At 32.3% G+C, this 14,233-nt stretch overlaps 1 protein-coding gene across 2 annotated transcripts in view; it reads left to right on the forward strand.

The window, feature by feature from the left end:
• Nucleotides 1-2,981: 2,981 nt before the first annotated feature.
• The window catches only part of LOC134697178 (putative leucine-rich repeat-containing protein DDB_G0290503), a 33,915-nt gene continuing 22,663 nt past the window's right edge, over nucleotides 2,982-14,233 (forward strand). The window contains exon 1 of one of the 2 annotated variants that reach the window (XM_063559263.1): nucleotides 2,982-3,632. In XM_063559263.1, the coding sequence (XP_063415333.1) occupies nucleotides 3,339-3,632 (294 nt within the window). In that variant the 5' untranslated portion in view covers nucleotides 2,982-3,338. Of the gene's footprint in view, nucleotides 3,633-9,189; nucleotides 9,644-14,233 lie in introns of those variants that run through there. The other variant, XM_063559266.1, reaches the window with a different exon arrangement.

Raw genomic sequence — 14,233 nt, forward strand, 5'->3', positions numbered from 1 at the left:
TTATAATTTTAACTTGTTTTGCTCTACTAGAGTGTTATTTGTATTTGTCTGAGTTCTTTCCTTCCTATCAGTACTAACAATTCTTTGTCATTCTAGTCCATAAAGATTCCCTCCGGTTTATATAATCCGTCCATCCTATTTTGACTCTTTAAAATTCTAATGAGTCTAATCTAAATTGAGGTAAATTAAATGGCCTTCCAATACTTTTCGATTCCTAACAACACAGAAGAGACATTAATTGTCGAAATCTGGATATGGTGTAAAAAATTAAGCACCACATGTTGCGGTTTACCATCTTTGCCGCAATTTTTTTTCTTTCTATTTGTTATTAAATTACGATCCATTTTGTTACACCTTGTGATCAATTTAATTGGCAATCGTTAATGGTAGTCAACAAGGTTTAAAAACATCAGTTGTTTGTGCTATATTTAGACCCCTCTACTACTAAAATTGTTACATGCACACGTATAAAAATTACTGTTTATATCAAACGCAATCGTAGGTTTGAATGTTGTTTTCAATTAAGACTTGTTTATGTATATATATGTGTGTGTGCATCTTGGTACTGCATATGTTCTCAATAAAGAGTATATATGCTTTGCAAACGGCCAGCTATGTAGCTACATTTTCTTCAAATGTTAATTCTGTTACATTCTATTCTAAGGCCTATGGCGTTGTGATATACAGCTTCATATCTATTTAATAAGTTGATTTTCATAACACCCTTTTCGTGTGTTGTAATAATTTATCCAGAGCTCTTTGTTAATCTTGTCATTTGCCTGTACATCAGTATCATTCACACATGTATAGGTGCTGGGTCTTGTTCATACTATAACACCACTTTTTACAATACCTATCCATCTGTATCATTCACACATGTATAGGTGCTGAGTCTTGTTCATGCTACAACACCACTTTTTACAATACCTATCCATCAGTATCATTCACACATGTATAGGTGCTGGGTCTTGTTCATGCTATAACACCACTTTTTACAATACCTATCCATCAGTATCATTCACACATGTATAGGTGCTGAGTCTTGTTCATGCTATAACACCACTTTTTACAATACCTATCCATCAGTATCATTCGCACATGTATAGGTGCTGAGTCTTGTTCATGCTATAACACCACTTTTTACAATACCTATCCATCAGTATCATTCACACCTGTATAGGTGCTGGGTCTTGTTCATGCTATAACACCACTTTTTACAATACCTATCCATCAGTATCATTCACACATGTGTAGGTGCTGGGTCTTGTTCATGCTATAACACCAGTATCATTTACACATGTATATGTGCTGGGTATTGTTCATGCTATAACACCACTTTTTACAATACCTATCCAGTATCACATTGCTTTGATATTTGCAGAGGATAGTTTATAATCTTGAACCCTGTTGCATTCCCCGCAGGAAATAAATCTCTCCCATATATATGTTCCTTACCATTTTATATTAATACGTCTCTATATAGGTTTCTTAGAAGTATCTACAGTTTCGTACAGCTTATTGAAGAGTATTGCATGGTTCAGTTTGTAAAATGCTTGGTCTACACCGAGGTTACTAGTATCTTCGGTTTATTACTTTCTTCTTCAATTGCTTCTGATATCATAAATTCTGCATACATATAAGTAAATAATGATCTTCTTTAGTTGATGCTATTTGTAGACTGTTTATATGGTGTCAACTATGTATCAACTATAGTTTTGAGTATACTTTGTCAAATGTCTTTGATGTATTTATTCCTCTATAGCTATAGCAGTGTCCGTGTTATCTTTTTTCCTTTTTTATGAATGGTGTCAGACTCCTAGTTTTAAGAAGAACATGACATGGACTGTATGGCTGTCTTTTAACCTCCTTTGTTGCAACATGTTCAAAACCTTATCTCTTTTCTGTTTTATGCTTTTTAAATTACTTTTTATATCTCAATGTCAAAACTTGGTTCTGATGTCGAAGTATTTAATTGTCTTATCATCATTCATTTTGAGTATATGTGTATTGGGTATTTGGCATTTTTCTTTACATGCTAATAAAATTGTTAAAAAAAAAATAGTAACAGTAGTTCTAGTGATGCTTTCTTAATTTTTCTGCAGTCAGATTTCTATGTGAGGCGAGACATAAGGTTGTCTTTCTATCTTTCTTAATATTTCTTTTGCTGTGGTAATTTTGATTCTACATGCAAGTTTGTTATTTCTTTCTTGAAATGTACCGTTATTCTTCCATGTTCTCTCTGATATTTTCAATAATACGAACCAGATTAAAGTCCCAAAATCTGCAGGTTACAATTTTACACATAACCAATATTGATCCAGTCTTTATTCGGGTTATGTAAAGTTCTAAGCCAAAGGGGACTCAAGAAGCCCGCGTATTGAGTCAATAAGCTACGATTGGGTTAAAAGACCTAGTTGAGTTAGATATGTTTAAAGGTCCATTGTCAGCATCATTTTGCTGTCGATCATTATTTCAGGCAAGACTGTAAGCATTTGTTAACATTCACTTTTTAAAATAGATAACCGGTTCTGTTTGCTTTTACAGTCATATTTTTACATTATATTAGATTAAAACTGAGTCCTTTTATCACTAGATTCCGCAGGGAAACTTTTAAGTCGTAAATAAGTATGTATATATTGATTGATTGAAAAGGCTTACATTTTGTCAAAACGACGTAAAATTGTCCATACAGTCATGTGCGATGGTGTTTATGGTAATATATAAAGCATATCGTTCTGCTTTATCACTCATATTTTAAATCACTGAGTTGTTGGTTGCAACAAGTAAAGTCATCGACGAATGCTATATTCTATTTATGGTTTTATCTAGTTCGTCAGAAAGTTAAAGTACTAAATTTCTTCTATTTAAATCTTAAGTCATCCATTCAAAATTGTGTGAAGTAAACATTTATGGAAAAGTCTGATAACGAGGAAATAAATTAAAACATTATTCATAATTCACAAAGGAAAACATTTTCAAATTGAAATAGTCGCTACTAAATCAGTTTTAAAGCTCATTGAAAAATCTTTACTATCTCAGATGTTTACCTGAGTTCGTGTTTGTTTGTTACCATCGATCACGTGAAAGCGATATTTCTACGAGATTAATATTTCCGTTTCATAGCAGACGACAGGTAAATCTGTAACATCTTAGGATTGAGGTGTTAATGTGTATACTTTCGAGTATCGCCTTTCATTTGTCTCAGTGTCACTTTTTCTCGGATTATTGATTATATATTTTCTTCGTGATGGAATTTTCTAAACTGAGGAGACAGAGGTATGGTAAAGAATGATGATATTGCGTATGAAAGGGAATTTTAAACAATTCAAATTGGCAAAATGATGCTGGGAGCTGAACCTGTTCCTTATACGAAACCCATATTTGCACGTCCAATGAGGGTCCGACGTACACGATCTCAAAAGGTTCCAAACCAAGTTTCAAAACGTTCCGAAGTCAAAATGCACTTGAAGGGGGAAACTACACTTGCGATCATGGATTCAAAGTCTTCTATTTCACATTCAATTGATACAGATACAGAAAGCGATATTACAAAAGTCAGTCCAGATTTAGAAACCCAAAAACAAACGCCAAGGTGCGAGGAGCAGAAATTAGATCCTTTGAGGGCGAAAAGGGTAAGTTAGTTAGTTATCTGGCTGTTTTACATGCAAACTTAGATTTAAACATATTAGTGTGCAATCTTGGCCCTCTTTTCACTATCTTTAATTTGTTTTGCGTCATTTTATTCAATGGTTGGTCATTTTGTTTTTATATCTTCTTGTAGAGTATGTGTGTGTGTATAGATGTGTTAACCACTTATAGAAATGTCAAATATTTGGTAACATTTTAAAGAATCAAACAAATGAAGGCCGTCGTTCTGTTATTGTATGGGTTTAAATGAATATTTCCCTCTAAATTACTCCACTTATTGCCTTTTTCGTATAAGACATTTGAAATTGTATAGGATTTGACATATTTTGAAATATTTCAATGAAGGAAATAATATAATGGCTATCAATATTTTATTAAGTCATTTAAATGATATATATTATTCATCTTATAATTTTAATCTTCTCAATGAGAAAGAGCATCTTTCATTACTATTGATTTCTCTTTTCACATATAGGTTTTAGTATTGCGTAAATATAATAAATCAAGTTTTATGCGTTGTAAAGGGAAAATATGTCTTTATAGTTTATGTGAAGATTGTTTACAATAAAATACAACAGTGTATTGTATATTTACAATTTTATGTTTCAATCTCAAGAGTCTTTGTGAATTTATACACATAAATAGCATTGGCAGTTTCAAATTCCGTTTTGGAAACATAACACAGACATTAAATTTAAAATCTAGAATTTATTTTCATTTAAGTATTATACACTTCACATCGTTCAACCGACCTGTATCTGTTTTTTAAAGTCGATGGACACGATCACGCACATTTATTCCTTTGTATTTTTGTCAAATAAATAGAATAAGGAATTTTGTCCAAAACCGAGCAAAAACCACAGATTAACAGTATAAAAACACAATGATAGTCATTTTACTTATGTTGAGGTATTTCGAGGATTTCATTAAACTGAGACAATTCACATTAACATCAAAAGAGCATGCAAAATGTCTTCCTTGTCCTGTTCGGTTACAGCGGTACATGATCGTATTTCAAAATCATATAGTTCGGTTGAACGGTATGTATCTTTTTTTTTAGAGATTTGTCAGATTTTCGATGTTGAGGTGTAATGTGATCATTTATTTACTATTGAGTGCCCGCGATTTTTTTGAAACTCGAAAGGATACAATAAAGTGTGTGTCCTTTTTAGAGTGATCATATGTATTTGTTTTTGCTTGCTCCTTATACTATTGGTGCAGTTTTGCAATAAACATGATACAAAATCTTAATTCCCATGATGTTACAAAGTGTCTAAGGCTCACTGACATAATATACTATTTTTAAAATTTGTTTTGAAAGAAATGACATATTAGTTTCAACATTCAACATTCTCTCTCTCTCTCTCTCTCTCTCTCTCTCTCTCTCTCTCTCTCTCTCTCTCTCTCTCTCTCTCTCTCTCTCTCTCTCTCTCTCTCTCTCTTTCTCTCTCTCTCTCTCTTTGAACATTTTGATATGCTCCTTGCTACAAAATGTACAAGTGGTATTTATATGGAATTTATGGAAAAGACGTAATTGAATAGAGAATAGCGAGTCGACTGATTCAGTGTTGGTTATTAAGCGTTCCCTGCCAAATATTTTTTGCGAGTAGGGAGTCGATAAGTAATATTCGACGGTATCTAAAGCTGACATAATATTTTTTTGAAAACCAAATGTTCTAGCAACATTGCATCCAACGCAGCGGGCCATTTCAGGAATATGATTTCATGCTAGCCACACGAATTTTGACGCCGGTCAGTTTTTTTACCATCTGCCATCACCAGCTGGCTTCACACGTTCGTGTTAATGTTTTATTCAGATCTATAGTAATACATAAATTAAATCACAATTACCAATTTCCATCAACGTAATATAAGAAAGACAAAACGATTGAGTGACCAATGTTGCGCAATAGATCGATGGTGCAGCGCTACGATTTGTAAAGAAATATTTTCTCGATTAACACTTTCCTCACATTGAAAGCGATCACAATTCATTAACAAGTTAGGCCTTTATCAAAACAAGATTGTTATCGAACTGACTGCGGGCCAATTGAAATATAAAAGAGTTTATTAATTTAACTAGTAATGTTTTCCTTCTCGGTTTTTGTGACACTGAACTGTAAATAATTTGAAAGGAAGGGGATTAGAACGTTTATTGAAATGTATTTCAACTTAACTAATGTATTTTATTGAATATGAAGTTGAAATAAATACCAGCAGGATTTTTCTGTCCGCCATTAATTTAGTGTGATTCGTTCTGTATCATTTAATTCCACTAAAATGTCATTCAATAAAACTTTTCATTTCCAGTACCATACGCTTTTTGATGTAGAAAAAATCAATTATATATCAGTTTATATTTGAGACCTAAGTTTGCCAGAATTTTCAAGACGGTAAAAGTACACGTTAACTTCAGTGACCAGCCTAAAATGCGGACGGTGGCTAGGAAATTCTTTGATATTAAAGAATTGTATTCTTTCGTGTTTTGTTGGGGGGAAGGGGTGGCGATGACAAACTATAACTGCAGGTCGGAATTTTTACAAAAAAGGTTTTAGACTTCTTCATTTTTAACAAGAGTCGTTCGTTGGTCAATTCATATGAAAAAAGTTATCATCGCATTAATGGTTATCCCTGTGTCTGTAAACAGAATATTTTATCATCGAGTTGTTTTAAAAAAACAGCACACTGACCACTCCTTAACCTCGTTTTACCCCCATCTGCTTGTTAAATTCGGACCGTCATTAGCGTAAATACTGGTCCTCCATATTGGAGTTACACATGTGCTTTTAAAATCATAAGAGATGTGTGACAAAGTGAACTAAATACACGTTCATAAACTTAACATAAAAACCGAGACACATTGAGTGAACACTAATATAAAAAGTATGACAGCAAAAATATATTTTCATATTCAATATAAATAAATTAATTTCGCGATTACCTATATTGATTGATTGATTGATTGATTGATTGAATGGTTGATGTTTGCTTTATGTACAGTGACAAATATCTCATGCATGTTTCGGACATGAATATGTTAATAATTCAATAGGAAGGTTCTACTGGGACGAAGAAGGGATTTCGGACTGCCACTCGAAAATGTTGTAATGATGGACGAAAATTGTTCAAGCACCGATGGATCTCTAGAAAGTTATCACAATGTCTCTTCGACATGTAGATGGTGTTGTACTCGAGTCGTCGCATTTAACTAACCACTGCGACTCACTGTACGTGGCTGCATGTGATTTCATATATCCCAAACAGCCAAGTTAACGCTACACTTTGACAGGATTCACTGTCAGTTGGAAAAAAACTAAGGGCTTACAATTGCTTCATCCCATTCAAAACTAGTGGTAACCTTTAATTGGTAACAAGACAAAATTGAGATGAAAATCTGCTTCCTTTTAGTTTTGCGAGATTTTGTCCATCTTTCCTTCAGTATAGTTATCTGCACGCGATCTTTTCAATTAATTCATTACAAATTCATTATGTCATCATATTTATTACCAAGGTAACTGACTGTATCGAGATTAAAATAAGCTTTTACTTTTGGAAAAAGTTTCTTTATCATCATTGTCAGCAGGATATGTTTGCTCTGTAATGTCAAAATATTTGTTTTCATTCCAAATTCGTATTTGCTTTATTCCTTTATCATTCATATCAAAGTCTGATATTTACTCAATTTAACAAGCTATTCACGTAACTACATGTTGATATAAGTGCTAATATGGTTAGAATCGGGATATGACAGGCAACAGTTATTCCGGAATTGGCATGACTTTACTACCGCATAAAAGACGGTTTTGTATTTTTGTCAACACCGTATTAGTTTTCTTTAAAAGCAAATGACATGTATGAAACAGCGTCAATTGACAGACGTGTGACTTGAATTTCTGCTTGATAAATGAAAAAAATATATAGTTTGAAAATATAAAACTAAATGCATACTCGCGTACGACTAAAATGTCACGTTGGATGAAATGAAACAGTAACCAAACAACACAAAATGACAAATACAGTCAATATAGGGAGTGGAACTTCAACATTTCTACATATATGTCAAGACAAGTTGGAATATAAAATAACAAGATCCAGCTTCCATTAAAAACAAAAGTTGGCCATGATCCTTGATCAGAAAAATAATAAATTATACATTTTGAGAGATGGCGTTGAAGTTCTTTACAGTGATTTTATTAGTCTTTAGTTACCTATATATCTATACCTCTGTAATTTGGTTTGTGAGAATAAAGATATAAAGATATATATAATAGAGAAATACAAAAATGTTTAGAGATGACTTTAGACAAGTATATCAATTATTTGGGTTGTTTAGACATCACCCTCGTGGGTTTTTTTTTTTTGTTTTTTTAATGAATAGTGGGACATGTAACGCTCTCTTTGCCATACTTAATAAAATGTACGTTGATATACAATATTAGTTTATTGCATCTGTAGTTATAGAAACGACAGTTTAATGATGCATTTTGTCACAATATATCTTTTTTTTAAAACACAATATTGTGAAAGTTCAAAACTTGATATCAAGAACAATATATTATCTGTATGGGATAATAGTCATTTAAATCTAACACGAACTTCCCTATTTTACAGGATATAAGTGCAGTTTATCTATGTCAAAATTGTTTGTCGTATCTACTTAAACCTAGGAAACCAGTGTGTAAAATGTTGTTAAGATATGTTGTGGACAGGTGAATGACAGGTGTATACTTACGACATTCTATACGTTTGATTTACTCGATATCGATCATATGATACTGTTAATATTTGTCAACAAACTTTGGAGCCATACTGTGATATCTTGTCTGTAGTAGATACAAATGTCGTAAAGTAAATAAAAAAACACCTCCAAGTAGATGATTGAACGTAAGATTGTTCATAGATTCACAAGCTATAATTTGCATGAAAATGATAACATAAAACCTGAGAGTATGTTCATTTTCAACACAATATTTTGTTTTAATTTTGTTGGGAGTAAAGGCTATAAAGTCATCGACAAGATTGTTCGAAAAAAAAAAAATAAAAAACCAAATACTTAGTAACTTGGATAATATTCATTTTTTGTGGTGGACTCGTGCTTTTAACTTTAAAGAAATATGTCCGCTTATGCCTGTTTAACAAGAGCAATATTTGTAGTATAATAAGGAATTTAATTAAGTTTTATAAATGTTAACTTAATACTATCTATAACATTAAAGATAGAAATGCACTTCTGAAGGTCATTAGTTGTTTATTTATCTCTTCTGTCCTCTATTACAATGTTTAAACAGACGCAATAATTGATGGAAATTTGATTAATTCGATGATGATAAAGCGGTTTGGATATTTTTTTTGTAATTCTTTAAAGTCATTGAATGTGTATTTAGTGCACGCAGCGGAGAATAATAGAATATTAGATTGATATCTCCGTCATAAAACACGATATCAATCGAACAGAATGACACAATTGTAATAGTCATTGGCATCAACATGTTTAATCTAATCATATAATTTAAATCGGCATTCTTTGGTATAGTTTATCTTATCTGGAAATTGTATTATTTTATTTGCTCACTTCAGATTCAATAATAAGCAGTCAATTTTTCCATTTAGTGTCACTCGGGTTTACTGTAGAAAAGTGAGATTGCGCACGATTCATGTAAAACTTGACAAATAGGAAAACATTAACAAGAATTTGTATTTGAATCAAAGCAGAATCCATCCGCTGGACAATGGCACTTACGTGCTAATATTGATTATATATAAAACGGTCTTGTCATGGAATGGATAAGATTGATTTATTCGCCAGAAACTGACAACGGTCAAACTAATTAACAGGTCCAATTCAATTATGAATTAATTTTTAATTGGAACTGTTTACTTTTATCGTCAGTTCATCTAGCTGTGCAAATATTTTCCTAAAATGGATCTATTTCGAATAGAAGCAGAACTTAGAAAATATCCAGGACCAATATCAGTTGTTACTTTGAAAAACAAGGTACTGTTGTTTATTTACTTTAGTTGTTTATTTATATCTTATTCAAGTTAAACGTTATAGAAAAAAAACACGTTTATATACTTATAGGAATCAGTCAGAGATTGTCTCATTAGATAAACAAAATAAAGAGATGCATTTATTTCTAATTCAAGTCAACATCTTTTACTGGTACTTTTGTTTGTTCTCACGTTGACTGTAAAAATTATAAGAAAAAGAAAGGCTTGCACACAGTCGTCCTTTTCATAGCTTATTGCGATCACGTAAAGAAAAGGAGACTTTAGCTTATTCGGACGTATTACAAAACATCTTTTATTGTGTGTATTATGTTTTTGACTTTATTGGTGTAAACAGGTACTAATTGCGTGTAATTCTAATATTAGTATACATTGGAGATGTTCCAAAGGAGATGATTAATGGTATTGATTTAACGATAATTTATAGGGATATCAAATGTGGTTAAACCTTTGATCAAACACCATGTAAGACTGCAACAGATGAGAAGACATTTTCTCTTTTGCATGCAGCAAATCAAATTATCAGATGATACAAAACCATTCTCGTCCTTCTCTTCTTTGAAGTTTATTATTGAAAAGATTCTAACTACCGATGGCAACAAACATACATCTATATTTCTCTGTTAATTAAAGAGTGTAGACGGAAACTGGGCAGTTATCATTGATTGCTTTTCATTCGTTAGACCTCCATTGGCTAACAAACCGTCACAACTGCCAATAGAAAAATGTATGACTATCCAACTGTACAATGGAGCTGGACAAACTGGGAACAGGTGAACATACAACTTATAAATAATTTCGACTTTGATTCTGGGCTTTTCATATAAGATTTGTTATCTTGATTAACACCTTGTTATATTCTCCCAACGCTTTGACTAAATTTAGATTGTCCCATAATAAATAAATTCGTGTGAAGGCTATCAATATTGATAGTCCCTTAATTGGTATCTATCCCCATTTCTATGACTTTCAAATTTGAATTCCTCCTTGGAATGTTGTCCTTTTCATCTTTTCTTTTACTATTGAGATTTTTTGCCTTCTTGGTATCTTCCCCCACGTTTTTGACGATCGATTATGGCATTATTGTCTTCATGGTATCTACACCAGCATCTAAGACGATCGATCAATCATGATTGCCCCCCCCCCTCCTTGGTATATTCCCCCACGTCTTTGACGATCGATCATGTTTGTCCCCATGGTATCTACACCAGCATCTTAGACGATAGATCATGATTGCCCTCTTGGTATACTCTGGTATCTTCCTCAACTTATTTGACGATCGATCATGATTTGCCCTTGGTATCTACTCCAGCGTCTTAAACTAGCGATCATGATTTGCCCATGGTATCTACTATAGCGTCTTAAACTAGCGATCATGATTTGCCCTTGGTATCTACTCTAGCGTCTTAAATGAGCGATCATGATTTCCCCCTTGGTATCTACTCCAGCGTCTTAAACGAGCGATCATGATTTCCCCCTTGGTATCTACTCCAGCGTCTTTAACGATAAATCATGATTGTCTCCTTGGTATTTTTTCAACTCTATGACGTTCGATCATGAGTATGCCCTTGTTATCCTCTCCAGCGTCTTAGGCGATCATGATTGACCTTGGTATCTACTATACAGCGTTTTAGATGATGGATCATGATAGGCCCCTTGATATCTACTCGAGCGTCTTAGACTAGCGATCACGATTGTGCCTTTGGTATCTTCTCCCACGTGATGTTTTATCATGATTGCCCCTCTTGGTATCTTCGTCCACGTTTTTGACGATCGATCATGATTGCCCACTTGCTATCTTCTCAACACGTCCTTGACAATAGATCATGATTGGCTCCTTGATATTTTCTCCAACTTTTTTGACGATCAATTTTGTTTTGCTCTATTGTTTTTTTTCTGTTCTTTTTCCTACTATAGATTTTATTTTTCTCCTTGTTATCTTCTCACACTTGTTTGCCTATCGATTTTCTGTGAAAAAGTACATTGAAGATCCATGCAGCATAGCGTGTCGATCTAGGACGAAGCAGGATTATATTTTATTAAATTAGCATGTTCTCGTACTGAATATAAATGTTATTTGTCATTGAATGTCAATCCATCTTAATACGGATTGTTGTCTAATTGACATTTCTCCACATTTCCTTTAAATCATATTAATGATTAATTATCGCAGCTTAGATGAAGAGACTGTGGCAAATACCAAAAAGGAACATATGCTGTTACATTAACATATAACTTGGTAAGGCTGGCAACTATCTCCTATTATCTAGATAAGTGGATGCCCAATTAAAACTTACAATAAAAATCAAACCGGATAACAGAATCTCAATTGATGGTATTGAGAGTTTGCTAATGATATCGATATATCTGTGTTTGAGTTATTTTTGATGATATATCGACCTAAATAGAGATCTAAATGAACTGTTTCTTGTAGACTTATCATAAGATCGAAAAGATCAATCATAGCTTATTTGCTTTTGTAGTTGTAAATGCTAAAACTCTGTTTTTCTAATGTAAGTTTGACAATAAAAATTCTTTGTTTTAGTTTTACATAAATTTTCTGAATTTTAATGAGGGATTAACAAAATTGTTATATTGATATATGAAGATATGGCATGAGTACCAAAGAGAACATTCTCCATCCAAGTCACAATTTGTAAAAGTGCACCATTATAAGTCAAAGTACGCCCTTCAACACGGAGCCTTGGATCACACCGAAATGTTTGATTTTTTTTTTTAATTCTTTGTTATAATTATGAATTTGGTAAAATTATTTTCAGTGAATTTACGACATCTCCTATTCACTGTAACGTACAAATGTTATATTCGTTGTATAAGGGGTTATTATGGTACGTGTAAAAAGATACTAAATCTTTCAAAGCCATTATGGCGTTTACCTCATTAAAACAGATAAGATTTATTCATGTTTTAAACAGAAACACATCTGTAGAAAATTGGTAAATGATTAGACTGAAGGATTATATTCTAGAGGAAAACATTACATTTTAATTTGTTAACAAAATTTGTCGCCATTTAAATTACCAAATGGAATGAAAAAATCAGTGTAGGGAATATATTTAGTTAGGTATTAAGAGGGGCTATATTATAATTAAGAAAAATATGACTTTAAAATGTTATGATGAATACATTCCTGAACTGATGTTTAATTGAATCTGTTGAAAGGTAAACGTCATTTAATTGAAAAATGCAATTGTACCGGATTGACGAGAGAGAGAGAGAGAGGTATTCAACTAAATAAAGGATACTTTGATGTCGTACTTTAGGATAGTTACTTAAATAGTTTTCACTTTACTACAAAAAAATGTATAATTGTAAATGAATTAAGCAATTATTTGATATATTGGTTTTCATTGTTAAAAAAAAACACATTTAAAAACAAAGCATGTGCAGAATTTTGTTGCGCAGTTACATGATTATATTTTAATCGACAAGAACATGAGAAATGCAAACCAAAATTTACACACTCGTGAAGGAGCTTACTCGGCCAAAGGGAAGGCATCTTATTGGCTATGCATTCACTATAACGTCCGGGTTTATGGGAGTACTAAATTCTGGGTACAAATTATCTGAACAGAAAGCGCGCGAAAATCAAAGGTTTCGTTTGTCGGTTTGAAATGTAGAAGCGCAGTATCATCAAGTCAGTGTGAAAAACTTCATGAATCTGCATAGACAATAAATCTTTGCAACAGTCATTACATAGAGACTGCTACTTGGGTGATCTGTGTCAGGACAATCTACTGCTGCTCTACCAGATATATACGTGTATATTATGGTTCTGGTCCACATATCATATTATTTGCTTATTGTAGTATTCTTTAATTTCGTCTTGACGTATTAATTCATCAGGAGAAATAGACAAAACAATGAAAACAAAACAAAAACGTTCCTTTTAAGAACAATTGTTTTCAAAATCGAAAATGTTATTGCGTGAAGTAGTCTCTTATGAAAAATTATGTAGTTGTGGAAACACGGTCTGAAAATCTACACACTATTTTCGCTTTACTTTATTTAAATGATACATTTATGCATGACACATGCTTGCCATTATGACATTGGGTTTTTGATATGAGATAAGTAAACTTCAGTTTGCGTAGTATAGAGAAATTTAAAAAAAAAAAAAAAAAAAAAAAAAAAGGAAAATAACTTTGGGATCTATGGTAGAACGCGCTTCTGAAGATATTAAAGATTTTTATTTTCTTTCGTAACAGCCAATTTATAAAAGATGATAATCAATTTCATTGATAGAATTTTACATAACTAAGTGGTAAAATAAAATCTTTTCAATTCTTTAAGGTGTATATCAAAGTCATTTCACCTGATTATATATATATAAATGGACCACTACTTTTAATACATTAAAGATGTATTAAAAAATGGATCAATTCACAGTTATTGCCATTAATAACTATTGACTTTGTGACATAATATACTAAGTAAAGCAGTGTATAAATGACGAAATATTTGAATACACAGTCTTATAAAATGAAAAAAGAAAAGCATAATTATGTGTATATAATCAGCAAGTTGAGCTATCATAAACATCTCCTTTATTTAA

This window comes from Mytilus trossulus, chromosome 14 (assembly GCF_036588685.1).
Source record: "Mytilus trossulus isolate FHL-02 chromosome 14, PNRI_Mtr1.1.1.hap1, whole genome shotgun sequence".
In the NCBI taxonomy this organism is placed as follows: Eukaryota; Metazoa; Mollusca; class Bivalvia; order Mytilida; family Mytilidae; genus Mytilus; species Mytilus trossulus.